At 35.4% G+C, this 20,569-nt stretch overlaps 2 protein-coding genes across 3 annotated transcripts in view; one reads left to right on the forward strand and one right to left on the reverse strand.

Moving 5' to 3' along the window:
• LOC107737047 (specifically androgen-regulated gene protein-like) overlaps positions 1-4,152 on the reverse strand; it is an 8,618-nt gene extending 4,466 nt beyond the window's left edge. Inside the window, exon 1 of the mRNA XM_016548449.1 lies at positions 4,073-4,152. The gene's annotated coding sequence lies outside the window, so the exon portion shown is untranslated. The remainder of the gene's footprint in view (positions 1-4,072) is intronic.
• Positions 4,153-11,921: 7,769 nt separating this feature from the next.
• LOC107737062 (peptidase inhibitor 16-like) lies at positions 11,922-17,967 on the forward strand. 2 transcript variants are annotated; one of them, XM_016548466.1, is made up of 7 exons: positions 11,922-12,011; positions 12,152-12,438; positions 16,205-16,353; positions 16,489-16,564; positions 16,654-16,763; positions 17,412-17,503; positions 17,639-17,967. In XM_016548466.1, the coding sequence occupies exons 2-7, from the start codon at positions 12,283-12,285 to the stop codon at positions 17,866-17,868; spliced, it is 813 nt and encodes a 270-aa protein (XP_016403952.1). In that variant the 5' UTR covers positions 11,922-12,011; positions 12,152-12,282; the 3' UTR covers positions 17,869-17,967. The 2 variants fall into 2 exon arrangements, with proteins under 2 accessions (XP_016403952.1, XP_016403951.1); XM_016548465.1 differs by lacking the exon at positions 11,922-12,011 and having other exon boundaries at positions 12,125-12,438.
• Positions 17,968-20,569: the final 2,602 nt, after the last annotated feature.

The raw sequence follows: 20,569 nt of genomic DNA on the forward strand, positions 1-20,569 counted from the left end.
TTAATGTAACAAAGTTGTTTTTATTTTTAGTTTAAGTTTTATAATATCCCTGGTTTGCCTCTGTATATTTTGAATAGATTCTACTGAATGACCGATGAATTTATCCCAAAATACAGTAGCGTTTAACTGGACACAGCCTTTGGGATCAAGCCTATTTCTCTCCTAACAATGTATGATTATATGCTTAGTTGCATTCAGGTATTTGCATTTAGCATTGTTTGTCCCTACTGTCCATGACCCATCAGGAGAGACCCGTCACAATGATTTGCACTTTGTTCATGCAGAATGTTGGTTTGCACAGGCTGCAGATCGCTTAGTACATCAATGAATGTCTAAGCACAGATGGCTAGACGTTCAGTAAATACCTGCATCCGCCCTGTACACAAGCTCAGTGTGACATGGAAGAATATATGCATGTCTGACACACCTGTTGAGATGAGCAAATCAAAATAAAAGCACTCTAAATGAAAGAGCTCAAAGCCTACGCCCAGAGAACACAATTTGCCCAGATTACTAATATTATTAATGAAGAAAGTTTGAATTCAGAATGAAACTGCTGAAGGTGAAATCTAAAGCTGAATAAGATCTCTGGGCGAAATGAACACACTACTGAAACTCAGAAGCATTTTAGGGAATCACAGGTGTACTTCTGAAGTGAACACTTTTCTGAAAGGTAGTCAGCGAGATTATGCTGCCTTCTAAGATGCCTTCTCTTGAATGAATTCTAAAGCAGCATTGCGTATCCCAAAATGCATAGTGATGATCTTGGTGAAAAAAATGGATATACTGTTGGCGCCGATGGCCTCGTGGACAGAGCGCCAACATACAGCGCCATTGTGCTTCGGGTGTCCCGAGTTCGAGTCCCAGTTCGCGGACCTTTCCCGATCCCATCCCCCTTTCTCTCACCCACTTCGCTTCCTGTCGACCTATACTGTCCTATCCAAATAAAGGCATAAAACGCCATAAATAAACCTTAAAAAAAAAAGAAATGTAGCATCTTGGTACATTAATATAGAATGCACAATTACCTGTTTGAATGTTTTTTTTTTTAGTGTTTAATGAATTAAATAAAAAACAATTTTTTAAAAAGCATAATGCATTACAACATTCAAGTACATTTGTCTAATGAATGTTTACAAAGACCAATAATAAAAATACACTAGTTTATTTGTATTTTTGAAAAAAAAAAAAAAAGACTCTTCTGCGCAACTTAAAAAAAAAATATATATATATATAATAATTTAAAATATAAAAATACATAATACATGAAACATTTTGGATTAAAATCTTTTTAATTATGAATTATTTTACATAATATTTCTATTATCAATGTTGAAAACAGTTGTGCTGCTTCATTTATTTGAAACAAATCTTTTGTAACATTATAAATGCCCATTTTGATCAATTTAATGTGTCCTTGCTGAATAAAATATTAATTTCTTTCTTTAAAAAAAAAAAGGAAAATCTTACCGACCCCAAACATTTAAATGGTAAAAATATGTGAACGTCCCCCTACGCTCAAAAAAGGAAGGCAGATCACTAGGCTTTGAAACAGAGCCCGCATCTAAAAACAAAATGAACATATCGAGAGAGAAATTTCAGAGTCAGAAAAACACAGACGACAGCAGCGCCTGGAGAAATGTGAACAAGTGTGAATGCCAGCCATTGTTAGCGTGAAAGTTTTCAAGTCATTCAGCATATTTCAGGTGCTGTGCCTCGCTGAGGTGAGCTCATTATAAACACACACCTTTCTGTGACTCGGTGAGAGAAACAATGCAATGAAGAGGGCGATGGCTTTGGCCAACACCTAGAAAAGCGGTGTTTGCCCAGGAATGTCACTGCGCCTGATGAATCTGCTGCAAATTCCTGATGCTCGCTGAATTTATTCACGTATTAACAAAATCACCTTGCCTTATGGGCTGAGTGTGGTTTGTCTTTGACTATGACTAGAATGCAAACAGGTGAAATGGGATCAGTATGTGCAAACGGAGCTCAATGAAGCTTTGAAACAGCATGAAGTTATCAGGTTGTGCTTGTGCGGCGTATCATCGCTATTGTTTTCATAAAGTGAATGTCTTCATGTTTTTTCTGTTTATTTGAGGGAGTGGCGGCTTAAAATAGACCTAGAACAGAAACCAGGACATTAATGTCAAAGTAGAGCCACCAAATAACAGCTTTTGTTTAATTGAATTGAAAGTTTGATAATCCAGGCATAAAAACAAGCAACTGTAATTTCAGCATCAGCTTGTGATGTAAATGAGATACGCCAGAGAATATGAAACTGATTAAAGTCATTTTATGATAACATAAAATGAATATGTATACATAATGCATCATGTAAAAGATTGGTTTAAAGAAGTTTTAATTCATTAAAAATCATATTTTATATAATATTCCTGTGTCGTCTTTATTGTTTTATGTTTTCAGTGTTTAATTAATTTTTAATTAAGTTTATTTTTCATTGTAATGATTTAAAATTTCATGAAATTTTTATTTGAAATTAAAAATACTATTTTAAATCAGAATTAAGTATCAATATACTATTACAGTTATTATTAGCATTTTAAATGAGTTTTTATTTTTCTATTTCCTATTTAGATTTTATTTCAAGTAATTTTTCCTACTTTTTGATATGTCTATATAGTTTTCATTATATATATACAGTGGGTACGGAAAGTATTCAGACCCCCTTAAATTTTTCACTCTTTGTTATATTGCAGCCATTTGCTAAAATCATTTAAGTTAATTTTTTTTCCTCATTAATGTACACACAGCACCCCATATTGACAGAAAAACACAGAATTTTTAGGCCAGTTATTTTAGTATGTCTAGATGAAACTAAATGAAAAGCAATAACATAAGTTTAGGTTTTTTATTTTATTTTAAGTATATTTTATTTTCTTTCAGTTAAAGTTTATTTATTTCAAGTAACAAACATTTTTTTATCTTTAGTTAACTGTAATCCTCATTTCAGTTACATAATTAAAACCATTTTACTGAATATATATATATATATATATTTTTTTTTTTTTTTGTAAATGTGATTTAATTTGTGATTATTCTTCAAAAATGCATGATATTTGCAAGAAAAGAAAACACGATAAACAACTCTGAAAAACAATATTCAAGATGCAAGGAACATATTGTATAACTTTTTACGCAGCTCTCTGGAATACTCTATTCTAATGGGCCAGTCGCAGAATTCTATACTTGCAAATTTTAGCTTAATTATGTTAAACTGTATAATTGACTGTTGTTGCAGACAACTATTTTTCTACACCGTTGCACAAAGTTGAACAAAAAATGTGCAATATTTGGCCTGTGACATGAAGGCCAGCCATCTGCAGGTCCTGGCCAATCATTTACAGAGAATAAACACACAGTCCACGTCCACCTGCAAAGCACACATGAACACAGCAGCCCTCTGTTTGCATAATTCAATATACTCTCCCCATCATTCATACACACCACCCATACAAGCACAGTACACCACAGAAAGATTTATGACCAGCCCTCAGCTGTTGAGGTGTGCACTGAAAACTAAGTAAAACCACAATAAACATGCTTTCAGTTTCATTAGATGAATTCAATTTATAAGCTGTTGCAAGATACAATCAAGGAAGAATCACACAACATGCAATTGTTCTCCAACAAATGTTTCATTCATTATAGCAGATTTGCATCATAGCACCTATAATTTCTTGACAAATCAAATCCTAATAACTTATAACATATATGAGCAAAGTAAAAATCCTTTGTTGTTGAGCCCTGAAAAAGTAAATATGGATGGACAGTTTAATGACATTTTTTACTAACAAACACATATACCACATACAATAATATAGTAAAGAGGGCTTTAACATGTGTCACACAATCTCCATCTGCCATGATAGTCAACATAAAACTACTATAGACACACAGGTGACCTAATGCCTACATTTACGCTTTAATAGTTTGTTTACTTGAAGTTTTGGGCCTTTTTATATTTTTATTAACGCGTATGAAACACTCTGTCGTTATAAGAGTCTGAAAATCGCGTCAAAAATCCATCAAAAGGCAGATAAAGTCTTACCTTGTCCGTCAGGAATTGCAGGCGCTCACCTGCGCGTCTGTCAGCTGTTCTAATCTAAAACACAGAGCGCGTGAGTGTCTTCACCAGCGTAGCGCTCTCAGCCAATCAGAGCATGCGTTACACACAGAGCCGCAGCTGATTGGCTGAACGCCTGAGACTGCCTGAATCAACAGGTTACAGTAAACACTGCTGTTCAGAATGAAATATTTGCTTAAATACTGTCTAACACAGTCTGTAAAACGATATACAGATTGTCACAGTGGTAAACATACATTATTGTCACATAACCTCATCATGTTACGAACGCGAGTGTTATAACAAAATCGCGATTATAATAAACAGAACGTTACCGTGCGTTACGTTATCGACTAAGAACAGGCCTTAAGTTGAACAAGTTGTTGTTATACTACCTCATTAGAGCACTTCACTTACACAGTCGAGTTAACAGAATTCTACTCTAACACCTAACCATTGTTTTTGTATAGAAAAAGCTGCATTTAATTTCATTTCACTGAGCAAACGTTGGCTAGGGATGGGCGTTACCACTTATTTTGTTTTCGATAGGATACAGATACTTTCAAAGGCCAGTATCGTCGATATGGATACCCCTAAACTGAATTTTTAAATTATTAAATTTATTAAATTATTTTATTATTAAGACTAAAATAGGTAATGACACCCATTTAACATTAGATTTGAAATGCATTTTAACATTCAATACGCCTTGATTACAACTTATTAGATAAAAATTTTGTTTACACGTGGTTAAAATATGTAGTGGTAACCAAATCTACGAATACTATAGTTGAACTATGGTCACTGTATATTAAAACCATGGTTCATTATCATAATGGACTGCAAGTTGCACCCATAAAATTCGACCTTTTTATTCTGACAGCGTATTATTTATATTAACATTAGTTACTGAATAGAACATGATCAATATGAACTTCTATAACGTTCAATTTAAATAAATGTAATTGCACAAACTAGCCTATAGGCTACCATTTCAGTTTGTTTATTGTGAAATAACTCAATAACTTTCTGTCCTCTGGTAAGAAATGTTCTGGACTGCGTTTCACAAAAGCATCCTTTGAGGGCATTGGTACATAGGTCTGATATTTTGCAATTTCCCCTATTAGCAAAAGCAAACAAAAGTAAAGCTCTGAGAAATTAGCTCATGGCTTTTGTTTAACGATGACATTCCACCTGGTCATTCATTGACTTGGTTACGGTTATTAAGTTTATGGTATGTAATCAATGTAAACCTGCCTGAGCTCTGGGCGTAATCTGAATTCAAGTTATATCAGCCAGAAATAGTTCTTCGCTGGTTCTTTGTTGAAGTGAAGGTGCTGGAAATAACCATTAAACAACATTTGTAATGACTTGACTGCATATTGATCATGTTATTTGCCAGTTGCTTAACCCTCATGTTGTGTTCTGGTCATTTAGAGTATTTTCGTTTCCCCAAAAATGCTAGTTAATGGAATCACATTGGACTAAAACCTACTGACTTTGCTCACACAGAGAATAAAATCTGATCTGATAAAATCGACCCACCTTGTGTTACACTTGTCAAAAATGACCGGCCTACAAAAATTGCTTATAAATTTCTTATTATCTTGTATTCAGTCTTTTTTGCCAACTTGTTTTCTTTCAATTAGCACAGGTTTTGTATTTATGTTTGGAACTGATTGATTGTAGGCCTCACTGATCTAAGCTTACGCACCTCAGTTTTGAGTGAAAACTGGCAAAATTATCCACAAATAATACTCAAAAATGAGGTGCATAAGCTGAGATCAATGAGAGGGAGATCAAAGATAGATGTTACAGAAGGTGACCTCACTCTCGCTTTCATGACAGATCAAGGACAAGATCGGACAATTAAAAGGGAGGCTCCCTTTAGACATTCTTTTGTGTTATTGAAAAATATAATGCAAGAACTGGAAGGCCAAATGGAAAATATTATTAATGATGCAAAATCTAAGTGCTAACGAGACTTGCATAAATCGTCCAGTGGTATAAAAATATGAATATGAATCACAAACCACAAAACATATTTATTGCTGATGTGTTTGGATTGAGCTGCCCGTCAGAAAAGGAAGTTCAGTCCAATGATTTGTGGGTTCCTGGATCCTTAAAGGGGTCATATGATGCGATTTCATTTTTTCCTTTCTCTTTAGAGTGTTACAAGCTCTTGGTGCATAAAGAAGATCTGTAAAGTTGCAAAGACTAAAGTCTCAAATCCAAAGAGATATTCTTTATAAAAGTTAAGAGTCAGCCACACCTACCTAAAACGGCTCGCTCGAACACGCCCCCACATACCTACCTCACTATGTGGGAAGATTTGCATAAAGCCGCCCAAATTGTGGAAAATAATGTGTTTTTTTAACTTTAAACCGCATAAACACATTTCATTACACCAAATACACAAAATAATGTTCTTTTTAGCAGCATCATATGACCCCTTTAATGCTTTTTTGCTGTGTTTTCATTGAGACAGACACGTCCCATCATGATTAACCCCAACACTCTTCTTTTACAGTTTCAAGGCAAAGATTAGCCTGAATTAGCTTCTCTCAATCCACTTTTACCAACTGTGGCTTAATCCCACCGCCTGCTAAAACTATAGCTGTGTTTCTAGTGTTTCATCAACACATGAACTTAATATACTCACCTGTAGCTTGTTAATATCATGCCCTACGCCAGTCGTTCAGCTACAACAGAACCACAAACGCAGTTAATAGAGAACCAACTAGATACATTAGAAATATACCAGGCTTCATTAAACATCAGCTCCTCTTACAACTCAAGCAACTGTCTCAAAAAACCAACTGAGCGAAGCAAGGATGACAGATTTCAGATCAGGTATTCATAGGGGTTCCTGCATCAACTGCCACTGAGACGGATGGGAAAGATCTTGGTTTGAAGCCAAGTCCTGTTCCTTTAGTTCATGAGCCCAATAGGGACATCTAGAGGAGAAGAAATAAAAGAACAAAGTTGAAAGCAGTTAGCATGAAGAATATCTCAGCAAATCATTGTTTAAAAATATTATATTAGAAATTTCCAGTGGAGATCATCGGCCTCATCAGAATCAGAATCAGAATCAGAATGAGCTTTATTGCCAGGTATGTTTACACATACGAGGAATTTGTTTTCGTGACAGAAGCTTCCACAGTGTAACAGAATGACAGTGACAGAACAAAAAACACAGATAATAAAAAAAAATAAAAATAAAAAATAGAACAAGTAAAATAAGGAATAAAAAATATACAAATCGACAATTGTATGTACAGGTATATAACAATAGACAGTTGTATGTACAGGTATATTATGTGCAAATTGAAATGTAGACATACTATGTTGATCGATTGATTTGTTTGTTTATTTATTTTTTGTTACCCTTGTTTACCTATTTTTTTACCTAAACTATACAAATATTCAAAGTAGGCTTATAGTTCTAAAATATTAATAATTAAAAAATATTAATAATAAAAATTTCACCTGGAATATAATTATAAATATATTATAAATATTCAATTTATTTTATTAATTTAATCATATTTCAAATGATATTAAGCAGTGTTTTTGACTTAAAAAAATTTATCTTGAATATGTTTTTTTATTTTTACCTGTTTATACAGTTTTAGAGAAGAAATCTGCCTAAATACACTTGAATTAATTAAGATTTGATGTCTTAATATATCTTGAAGTATTGTTTCTCAAGTAAATGCATCTTGTTTCAAACAAATGTAAGATATTTTAACTGGAAATTTAGACAAAAAAAAGTTTTTGTGGTGCACTAAACATTTGACAAACACAAAATGTTAAAAATCCACATTTTTAACAGTAAATATTGTTTTGCCATTTAAAATCAAATAAAACAGCAATATATTTTACAGTAGAAATATTGGATATTTAAAATGTAAAACATTGGAATATAATTTAAAGTGTAAAACAGTATTTGTAGGTCTTGCCAAATTTTTAACAAAGAAAATACACAACATTTCAGGTTTATTATGACATAACTAACCCAAACATTACATTATAAAGAGATGTCTTGCTTTGATTCGATCATTTGACCAATTCAGATCTTCGTCAGGACATTGTGTTGTTGCCATGAAGTAAAACTGAACTACAGACCGCTGAAGGGTGCAGGGATATTCAGGGTGGGACGGGCAGCTGCTGAAATCATGGAGGCCCGGCTGTAGTTCCCTAGAGAGAGTATTAATTAAAAGGCTTCTAGAAATTCTAGAAACAGTATTTGTAGGCATATAAACTTTTTAATAAAAAAATTTTTGGACAAAGGATATTGCCCTTTTTGCTTTCCTATATGATTAGGAAAAATGTCAAATTAATTTTAGATATGTTAACAGTTTGTATCTTTATTAAAAATGAATGTATGAATAAATTTATTTATTTAATGTTTAGTATTATGTATTTATTATTACAAACTATTATTATATATGTAATTAATTTACAATAATAACATTACACACACACACACACACACACACATATATATATATATATATACTGTATATAATAGAATATTAAATGCAAATTAAAATATAAATAATATGTCATTTAAAATCATTAATCAAAAGATTCTACTCCTTTGAGCATGAAATCCATTCCACACATGACCTCAGAGTATATCTCATTCAGTTAAAATAAAGATCCACTTGAGACTGGAAAACCTGAATGGATAAGCAATCACAGGAAGAGAGATATACACTGGGGAAACACATAGCAGAGATGAGCTGTATTTGTTTTCTCATTTCTAAGCATCTCTGTCCATTGAACGAATCACCCATCACTGCATATGTCGTAATATGAGTATGTCCTATGAATACATATTATATATATGAGATTTTATTATGTTTTTGTCATTTAGAATGAACAAAAAACAAAAGCAGAATGACGAGTGAAATTATTTAAAAAATACAAAACAGGTTCTGAACTCAAACAAATGAAAAAAAGGGGATTTTGGTGCATTTTTTAACAATGGTGCAACACGTCATTGGACGTGGGCCGCGCACCTGTGCAGTGTTTGGAGTCTGATGTTGCTATGCCTATACATCTGGCTGCTGGAAATCACAATCTGAACAGCAAAAATGTCCACGCCTAGAACAACACCCTAAAGCAAAGAGAGACTAAACCAGTTTAAGACCAGGAAGATCAAGCCTTCACTTTCAAAACCAGCAATATAAACTTTATTGTACAACCCACATGAATGGATCACTGGAGAGCCACATGCAAGTGAATTACGACCTAAATTAATAACTGATAAAAGAAGGATTTTGTTTGGTTTAGACACAATCAATCAGCTCATTAACACGGGACTCATTATTTAATCATACAGGAGACTGACAGGTATGTAAAAATTAGTTCCCTGACATGTAGATGCCAGTCACTCAAAGAACAATAAAAGACGCACGCCTACATGTCATTGATAAATCCCTATAATTGTAAGGATATTATCACCAAAGGTTCTCTTAATTTGCAGGGTTTGTTGTTGACAGGTGACCACATAGGAACTCCCTGAAAAGCACCCTAGCATCACCTCAGCAATCACTTCGAACACCCTAGCATGCAACCATCTAGCAATACCCTAGCAATCACCTAGGACACCCTAACATCCACAGTGCAATTACCTAGAACACCTAGCAACAACTTAGCAATGGCCTAGCAACCACCCAGCACAGCCTTGAAACCACATAGCAATACTTCTACAACCATACAGAAAACCTAGTGAATTACGACCTAAATTAATAACTGATAAAAGAAGGATTTTGTTTGGTTTAGACACAATCAATCAGCTCATTAACACGGGACTCATTATTTAATCATACAGGAGACTGACAGGTATGTAAAAATTAGTCCCTGACATGTAGATGCCAGTCACTCAAAGAACAATAAAAGATGCACGCCTACATGTCATTGATAAATCCCTATAATTGTAAGGATATTATCGCCAAAGGTTCTCTTAATTTGCAGGGTTTGTTGTTGACAGGTGACCACATAGGAACTCCCTGAAAAGCACCCTAGCATCACCTCAGCAATCACTTCGAACACCCTAGCATGCAACCATCTAGCAATACCCTAGCAATCACCTAGGACACCCTAACATCCACAGTGCAATTACCTAGAACACCTAGCAACAACTTAGCAATGGCCTAGCAACCACCCAGCACAGCCTTGAAACCACATAGCAATACTTCTACAACCATACAGAAAACCTTCAAAACCATCACCCAGAACACCCCAGCAACCACCTAGAAACACCACAGCAACCACCCAGAGCACAGTAGAAGCTCCCTAGCAATCATCCAGAACATATTATCTATCAAACAGCAACTCCCTGGCAACCACCCAGAACATGCCAGAAACCACGCAGCAATCTCCCAGAACACCCTGACAACCAACCACATAGCAACTCCCTAGCAACCAATCAAAGCACCTTAGCAACACCCTAGCAACAACTTAGCAACAAGCCAGAAACCACCCAGAACACCCTAGTAGCCGCCTAGCCACTCCCTGGCAATGATTATCATTCCAGAACATCCTGGAAACCTCTCACTTAGAACACCCTAGCAATAAAACAGCAATGGCATAGCAACCACCCAGAACAGAGCAGAAGCCCACTAGCAATCATCCTGAACACCCTAACAACCACAACTCCACGGTAACCGCCCAGAGCACCCCAGAAACCACCTAGCAACCCTCCAGCAAACACCAGAAGATCATCGTCCTGGCACTCACCCACAACAATCTAGAAACCACCTAACAATCCAATAGCAATCACTTAGAACACCCTAGCAACAACAAAGCAATGGCATCACAGCCACTCAGAACATGCTAGAAACTGCATAGCAATCTCCCAGAACACAGTACCAACCAACCCCATAGCAACTCCCTGGCAAGCACCCAGAACACCATAGCAACACCCTAAAACCACCCAGAATGCCCTGGCAACCACCTAGCAACCACCCACAGGACTCAGTACCACAGAACACAGTAGAAGCCCCATAGCAATCGTCGGAACACACTAGCAACCACATAGCAACTCCCTGGCAACCACCCAGAACATCCTAGCAACCGTCTACTGTAGCAACACCCCAGTAACCACCCAAAACACAGTAACAGCCCCCTAGCAATCATCCAGAACACCCTAGCAACCATATAGCAACTCCCTGGCAACCACCCAGAACACCCTAGCATCAACCCACTGCAGAAATACCCCAGCATCCACCCAGAACACAGTAACAGCCCCCAAGCAATCATCCAGAACACCCTAGCAACCACCCACAACACTCCAGCAACCACCTACTGTAGCAACACCCGAGCAACAACATAGCAACTCCCTGGCAACCACCCAGAAGACCACGGTAACACCTTTGCTACACCCCAGCAACCACCCAGCAGGATTCTAGCACTGATACAATGATTTTTGCACAAGAAAAAACACAGACTTTTTTTTTTTTTTTTTTTATCAAAGTAGGGCAACAAGAACAGCTAATAACTTTTAATAATTTTAAATAAATCAGACCTTATCCTTCCAAAGAAATAATCCTCTCTGTTAGCAGCTCAATTAGAAAGGCGGCAAAGAATTCCACCGGCGTCACTTACAGTAAACGAGAGCTGGTTTTGTGTAAGCTGTGGCAGGGAGGGACCCTCTGTAGGACGCACGGGCTGAATATAAGGGTGAATCCCTGCTGGAGAGAGCAGAGCCTGGTACTGAGGAAATGAAATCAGGATCTGGAAAATGTGGGCAGGTCAAATCAAATTAAATTCCTGTTATCTCAGGCATTTCTCAAGGAGAACTGTTTTGAGCTGTGTGGCTAAAACAGTCAAATCTTTGGAGTTTTACAGCGCTCCTTGTTGGACTTGACTTGTCAGACGGTTGGAAATGAGTCATGTGAAGCTTTCTGATGAGGTAAGGGAGCCGAGTAATGTGAGTAAGTTTATGTGCGTATGTGTAATATGACCATGGGCGGCTTAAATATAGGATTGAAAGGGTGGGAGTGCTGAGAGGGTCCCATACTAACTTTCTCTCCCTCTTCCACACACTAACAGCCCAGAGAGAGACACGTTTACTTGCTCTGAAGACGTTAAGGACAGCGAGTGACAGACCTGAGAGCAGCCAGAGAAGAGGTTTCATCTGACCACCGACGGCTTGTTTAGGCTCCTCAGGGAGGAGAGGCAGAATGTACTGGAACGTGGCCCTCCGGAGCGCCGGGCTCTGGGTCATTCTGAGTTTAGCTGCTGGTCACCTGACCGAGCAGGAGAAATCAACTATCGTGGACATGCACAACGAGCTTCGCTCTAAGGTTCAGCCCAGTGCCGCCTTCATGCAGAAAGTGGTAAGAGATGCACCTGACACAACACATTCGGCTTTGGTTCTTTGGTGTAAACTAGATTGGTACACGAGCTACTGAATAAGATGTAAAAATGCATGCAAAAATGCAAATGTTGTCATTATTTAAGGACACTCATGTCACTCCAAACCGGTAAGATTTTCTTTCTTCTGTGGAACTTAAAATGAAATGAAGCTTGCTGAATCTTTGAGCTTTTGCGTCTATTTTGGAGCTCGACAGCACTGGATGTTCTTCAAAATTCAAACACGTTTCTTTAAGGTGATACCTCACAGATTAAAAAGCATTTAGATCTAGAAATTCATTCATTCATTTATTTGATTACAAATACAGTAAAAACTGCAATATTGTGAAAAATTATTATAATTCAAAATAACTGATTTCTATTTGAATATATTGTAAACTGTAATTTATTTCTGTGACCAAAGCTGTATTTTCAGCATCATTACTCCAGTCTTCAGTGTCACGTGATCTTCAGAAATCATTCTCATATGCTGATCTGCTGCTCATGAAACATTTCTGGTTATTATCAATGTTGAAAACAGTTGTGCTGCTTCATATATTTGTGGAAACTGTGATACTTTAATTTTTTTTTAGGATTCTTTGATGAACAGAAAGTCCAAAAGAACAGCATTTATTTGAAATAGAAATATTTTCTAACATTATAAATGTCTTTACTGTCACTTTTGATCAATTTAATGCATCCTTGCTGAATAAAAATATTAATTTTCTTTTAAATAATAATAATAATAATCTCACTGACCCAAAACACCATCTCATGGGGGCTGTTAATGTTCTTGTCATTGGTTTTGGCCTCAAGCTCAATGTTTGTGTGTTGCGTGTGAGTTACGAGGTCAGAGCATCTCATCATCTGCCATCAATCACTGGAGTTACATCCTTCACAGTCTCATTACTGCTGCAAACAATAATTAGCACATTAATATCCATGGTAATCGAGTCATCATGCATGTTCATGGGCACAATTACTTTCAAAACACAAGAGTCTAATACTGTAATCATGATTATAGTTTACCAAATGAAAACTAATGCCATATGAAATATGTAATAAATTGCTCACTATCTAGTCTCCTTTAAAGGGACAGTTCACCCAAAAAGGAAGATTTTACCATAATTTACTCACTCTGAATTTGTACCAAGCCTTCTTTCTTCTGCTGAACACAAAAGAAGATGTTTTGAAGAATGTTGGTAACCAAACAGTTGCTGGTAGCCATTGACTTCCATAGTATGGGGGGAAAAAAACTCTATGGAAGTCAATGAGGACCAGAAACTGGTTACATTCATTAAAACATCTTGAAAGACATTCATACAGGTTTAGAGCAACTTGAGAGTGAGTACATGACTGAGTTTTCATTTTTGGGTGAACTGTCCCTTTCTCATTTTGTCTCTCATAGTTGAGGGATACCTATGATGAAAATTACAGGCCTCTCATCTTTTTAAGTGGGAGAACTTGCACAATTGGTGGCTGACTAAATACTTTTTTTCCCCACTGTATATAAATTTATTATAATTTTTATTTGTTTGTTTGTTTGTAAAACATAGTCCAATAATCATTTATTTATTTATTTGGATGCAAGGTTCACTCAACAATGACTGACCTACACAAAATATATTTAAAAACATTTTTTTTTAAGTTGAATAAATACTGTATATTGTTCATCCGTCCCCCCCCCCCCTGTGATACTTTAATTTTTTTTTAGGATTCTTTGATGAACAGAAAGTCCAAAAGAACAGCATTTATTTGAAATAGAAATATTTTCTAACATTATAAATGTCTTTACTGTCACTTTTGATCAATTTAATGCATCCTTGCTGAATAAAAATATTAATTTTCTTTTAAATAATAATAATAATAATCTCACTGACCCAAAACACCATCTCATGGGGGCTGTTAATGTTCTTGTCATTGGTTTTGGCCTCAAGCTCAATGTTTGTGTGTTGCGTGTGAGTTACGAGGTCAGAGCATCTCATCATCTGCCATCAATCACTGGAGTTACATCCTTCACAGTCTCATTACTGCTGCAAACAATAATTAGCACATTAATATCCATGGTAATCGAGTCATCATGCATGTTCATGGGCACAATTACTTTCAAAACACAAGAGTCTAATACTGTAATCATGATTATAGTTTACCAAATGAAAACTAATGCCATATGAAATATGTAATAAATTGCTCACTATCTAGTCTCCTTTAAAGGGACAGTTCACCCAAAAAGGAAGATTTTACCATAATTTACTCACTCTGAATTTGTACCAAGCCTTCTTTCTTCTGCTGAACACAAAAGAAGATGTTTTGAAGAATGTTGGTAACCAAACAGTTGCTGGTAGCCATTGACTTCCATAGTATGGGGGGAAAAAAACTCTATGGAAGTCAATGAGGACCAGAAACTGGTTACATTCTTCAAAACATCTTGAAAGACATTCATACAGGTTTAGAGCAACTTGAGAGTGAGTACATGACTGAGTTTTCATTTTTGGGTGAACTGTCCCTTTAAGCATTGTTGCTGTGTGAAACAGACCTCAACTTTACCATGTGAATGCAAGAATCACAGCAGCACAAGGCTGGTATTATAATGCATGAGACCGTTCTTTATCTGACTAAGAGGGACTTTTCGAACAGAAACCATGAAGTGGCTGGATTTTGACTGTGTGTGTGGGGGTGTATGGATGCAATGATACTGTTGCGCAATGCGTGTGTGTGTGTGTGTGTGAGACATGCTGAGGAATGTGTATGTTACATGAAACCGCAGGAACGTTGTGCTGAGTGTGAGTGTTTTAATAAAGCCCCATGTGGTTATCCTGTCTTACAGTCTGATGTTTGTATTGTTGGTGAAATTCAGAGCACAACTATGGGAAGATTCATAGTGGGAAAGCCTCTGGCTCTCTTGTGAAACATATTTCGTTCACTTACATTTACACAACAATGGGGTGGATTGCACAAACAACATGTGTGGGTCATATTTCACTGCAAAATGAGAAGAAAAAATTTATTTTGCATAAAGAAATCAAAGCTTGCTCACTTGCTAGCTTATTTATTTTGTTTGTTTGTTTATTCCATCATAAATTAAAGGCAGTACAACAAACGGTACTTCATAAATACTGTATTAAATGTATTATTTTCTACATTATGGTACTGAGAACATTACTTCTTGTTTGCATTGCATTTGAATGCAAATTTAAAAATGAATAGAAAAACAAAAATGTTTCGTATAAAGAAAACAAAGCTTGTTATTTATTTATGTATTTATTTATCCATCCATTCATTGATTTATTTATTTTTGTGCATTATGGTAAAGAGAGCATAACTTTTTGTTTGCATTACATTTCAATGCTCTTTTTTATGTAAAATAATGTATAATGATGTAAACTATAATTCATAATGTATAATGATGTAAACTATTATGCAAATTATAATTTGACATAATTATAACAATTACAATAATGTCAAATAATAATTCTACACTGAAAAAACTTGGCTTTAAAACAATTATCTCTCAGAAATAGTCAGTGAACTTCAAAATGAATTTACAGTGGGGCAAAAAAGTATTTAGTCAGCCACCAATTGTGCAAGTTCTCCCACTTAAAAAGATGAGAGAGGCCTGTAATTTTCATCATAGGTATACCTCAACTATGAGAGACAAAATGAGAAAAAAAAATCCAGAAAATCACATTGTAGGATTTTTAAAGAATTAATTGGAGTCAAATAGCAACAAACTTGTTTCTGTCGTTTGAGGTGTGGGACGAGACACTGCGTCTGCTGGCAGAAGCATATGCGGCAAAATGCATCTGGGATCACAACCCTCAACTAAAGGAATTCAGAATGGGTGAAAATCTCTTTTTAGGCACTGGACAATTTAATGCAACCAAAGCAATGATGGACTGGTACGACAAATACCCTAACTAAACGTAAATAAGAATGAATGAGCAATGACTAAAAGAATAAATATTGATGATCTGTGATGTGCAGAAATATTATCTATTAACAGATTTGCAACTCGTTTCTTTGCACACACACAGGTTTGGAGAGCACGTGGATTATGACTTGGAAACCAATAACTGTCCTGAAGATAAAATGTGTGGCCATTACACTCAGGTGAACACTGTTTCTGTTCGGTGTGTTTGATTGGTTTTCACAGTCTGAATATGCAGATATGATGATGTGTTTCTCTGTTGTTGTTCCAGATGGTCTGGGCAGACGGCAATAAAATTGGCTGTGCTGCGCATTTCTGTGACGAACTCGAGCATCTGGATTTTGAGAAGGCCACTCTTTTCGTGTGTAATTACTACCCTCAGTAAGTGCGTTCGAATAATCCAGACTGAACATGACCTTAGTGTTCTAGAATGCGCTCTAAAACACTATAACATGACCTGTTTCACACCGAGAACAATAACTGTAAAGATAACTATATTAGCGTCCACACCAGCGGATGATATCATCTGTTTATTCCAAGCACGCTCTCGTCTGCCGCTTTAAATTCTCGGGCTCGTTATAACAGGATTTATACTGATTGGCAATGTTTTTATCGTTATAATAATAATAATATGTTTTATTTATATAGTGCCTTTCAAATACCCAAGGCTCTTTACATAAGGTAAATAACAGATAGTATACAACATATGAACATCCAAACAGCAGACAGAGGTGAAATAATGTGCAATATAAAAGAGAAGTTATATATTAGTTCATATTCAGAGCGTGTTCAATTTCAAAAACTATTTCTGATATTTCTGCTGTAATGACAAAGTTCCAATTTCTTTCCATTTACAGTAACTAGTTAATTAAAAAATAAAAAATAGAATTAAATGAACATAAATTTAAAAAAATCTATATTAATCATAATATTATTACATTTACTATCAATTTCTGGGTGTTGTTTCAAAGTAAATCCATTTATAAAAACAATCTATCAAATCCACCCTTCGTTTTTCCTTCATTACAGAGACAATATTGAGGAACAAAAACCATACGAGTCTGGAGTGCCATGCTCGAGGTGTCCAGATACCCTACCAGTGTGTGAGGACAACATGTGCGGTAATGTGAAGACTTAATAAACCCAAATCCATTTAAAGTCAACATGAAATAAAAGAGGGAGGAAAATGGTCACAGAAAACTAAACTATTACTATTTTTGTTGCGCACACACTCTCAAAACTTGCTCTCCTCGCAGTGGTTGAGGATCTCTTTCATCCATCCGAGGGGCCGGGGGCAGATCCGTCTGCCTTACCTGAGCGTCCACGAATGACGACGGAGCCCGCTGCTGTTCCCGAAGAGCCCACACAAGTGCACGTTAAAATTGAGACCGGCATGGAAAGTGAAGCGAACCATGGATCCGAGATGGAAAGCGTCTCAGCTCCTCTGGTGATGCTTGTCTGGCTGCTGGTGGCTCTTGTTTTGTGAGGGTTTTGGAGTGGATGAGATCCGTCATAATCTGATGAGACACACACAAAACATTTCTTTAAAGGGGTCATCGGATGCCCATTTTCCACAAGTTGATATGATTCTTTAGGGTCTTAATGAAAAGTCTGTAACATAGTTTAGAACAGTTCACCCCAAAATTTAAATTTGCTGAAATGTATTCAAGTCTATCCAAAATGTAGATGAGCTTGTTTCTTCATCAGAGAAATGTCACTTGCACACCAGTGGGTCCTCTGCAGTGAATGGGTGCCGTCAGAATGAGAGTCGAAACAGCTGATAAAAACATCTCAATAATCCACACCACTCCAGCCCATCAGTTAATGTTGTGAAGTGAAAAGCTGAGTGTTTGTAAGAAACAAATCCATCAATAAAACGTTTTTAACTTCAAACCATGCAGTGTTTCCAGCTCAAATATGAGTCCATAATCTATAACACTGATTTCTCCAGTCGTCTCGTCTGAATCAGGAGAGAAATACGTACAGATCAAGCACCGTTTACAAACAAAAACAGCCCAAAACAGTTCTAAACAAATATGATGGTGGATTTTTGATGTGAGAGACAACAGGAAATGGTGTTATAATGGATTATAGATTCATACTTTGGCCAGAAGTGCGTTAAAACGTCTTAATGATGGATTTGTTTCTTACAACTACACTTTTCACTTCACGATAAAAGATAAAAAAACAATTCAAATTATATATCTGGGGCATTTCTGACACCTTCAGAAGCGCTTTTGCCCTGAGCCCTAATTTCTGACATTTTCTTTGACGTCTGCACGGAGATATATGAACAGGTTTTTGTGGATTAAGCCTAATGAGGGTAAAACATTTTTTTTTTGCAAACATCATTCATCTCATATCTTGAGTGATATTGCTCCTGGCTGACATTGATATGATTTGTGTGTCTGTTAGTGACGTATGACAGACTCTGCAATGTAAATTCATGTCTTTTATAAAACTTTTGACTCATTATGACCGAAGACTTGAATTAGGGCTGCGGCAACATTATTATCCATTATAAAACATGGAAGAAAACACAATAAAAAAAATTTAAAAATAGGCCTAAATTTAATATTTATATAATTGAATTGCGTATAAAATGTGGATTGTATTAAATTTGCATTTGGATTAGTTTTAACATAAACAAACTACATTTTATTGTGTTTTAAATACACAATAACCAGGTTTATATATTCATCAATCATCAATAAATTCAATTTGTTTCAATCTCATTTTAATTCAATTAACTGAATATTGCGTGTTCCACAGCTATAGCCAACCTTTAACCATGTTCATACTTTATTAACTGAAAACAAAAAAAAACTTTTAATTGTTTTCACAAGAAACAGATTTATGCTGATTTTAGGCAATTTGAATAAATGCATTTTGAAAATATTATTTTAATAAAATGAATAGATGCAAATAGTTAATTATAAACTATGCCATGATTTTTGGAGTGCAAAAGTCCTACCTTTTTCTTACATGTTTCATGTGTGACTGACAAATATGCATCACATTTAGTTTATTAGTTTATGGTAAAACTGTGTAATCCAAATGGATGGAAATTTAATATGCAATTCAAGAAGTAACAAGTCAAACTGAAGTGAAAACTTGGATGGTTTTCATTGAATTTAACCTCTTGCTCTATTGCAGTTTTATATATATATATATATATATATATATATATATAGTGAAATTAAAACTTTTTTCAGATGTTTTTAAGATCATCTATCTCAATGTATTCGTAAGTATACTGCAAGGATGACTGTTTTTGCTGCACATTATTTCATGGTTTGATTTAGTGGAGTGTTTGATGCAGCAGGCATAATGCTTCTGCATGACAATCATGCCTTTTATAGATTTACAGTATAGCATTTGTTGTAATTAACAATTTAGGAAAAAGACATACTGTACACTCTCTGCATGTATTGCAGGTACATCCTTTCATATGCAGGCAAAATGTCATTTATATTGTGTTAAAATCCAAAATCTGCATAGAAATGTGATGGTAAAAACTGGAATGGAAACACCTGAATGTACTGGAACCAGATCTGATTTTGTTTACTGGATTATGTTATGATTTATGCATTAGGATAATTAAAATTGACCTATGTTGGTCATTTTCTTAAATATCTGGTTAAATGTCCACTGCTGTCCTTATTTCTGCTGTGAGAACTTCTATGCACACTTTTTTTTAAACTTATGATGGACGATTGCTAATATATAGTGTTATTGATCATCATCTCCATCAATAATTCACAGATTAGCTGTTGGACACAACAGACATCACTAGATGGCAGTGTAACTTAATAAAACCGTTGACAACGCACTGTTTTTAACGGACTCGATATAAGTGACTGTTTTATATGTTCAACGCACAATAAAAACAATTAAATGGGAGTTTAGTACCTGTCTATTCACTTTGAGGTCCTATTTATTCACTTTTAGTAAATGAACATATTTTAAAAATGTTAAAAACAGACTAAAATATAATTGTACTCTATAGATTGTATACCGCTTTTGTTTAGATAAAATGTTAATAAGCATTTACATATAGAAAATCACGTGACTCTTCATTACTCGCAGCCATCTTGGTTTGACTAAATTGTACATAGGCTACTGTAAAATAATTTTTTTTTTTTCAGTATTAAATTTACGTTAAATAGTTCAATAACACCCCATAA

The sequence above is a fragment of the Sinocyclocheilus rhinocerous genome, unplaced genomic scaffold, assembly GCF_001515625.1.
Source record: "Sinocyclocheilus rhinocerous isolate Xijiao unplaced genomic scaffold, SAMN03320098_v1.1 scaffold464, whole genome shotgun sequence".
NCBI lineage: Eukaryota > Metazoa > Chordata > Actinopteri > Cypriniformes > Cyprinidae > Sinocyclocheilus > Sinocyclocheilus rhinocerous.

Coding starts and splice junctions, on each gene's coding strand:
- LOC107737062 (XM_016548466.1), top strand. CDS start 12,283: ATGTACTGGAACGTGGCCCTCCGGAGCGCCGGGCTCTGGGTCATTCTG. Junction 12,439..16,204: donor CCGCCTTCATGCAGAAAGTG/GTAAGAGATGCA, acceptor CTGTCGTTTGAG/GTGTGGGACGAGACACTGCG. Junction 16,764..17,411: donor GTGTGTAATTACTACCCTCA/GTAAGTGCGTTC, acceptor CCTTCATTACAG/AGACAATATTGAGGAACAAA.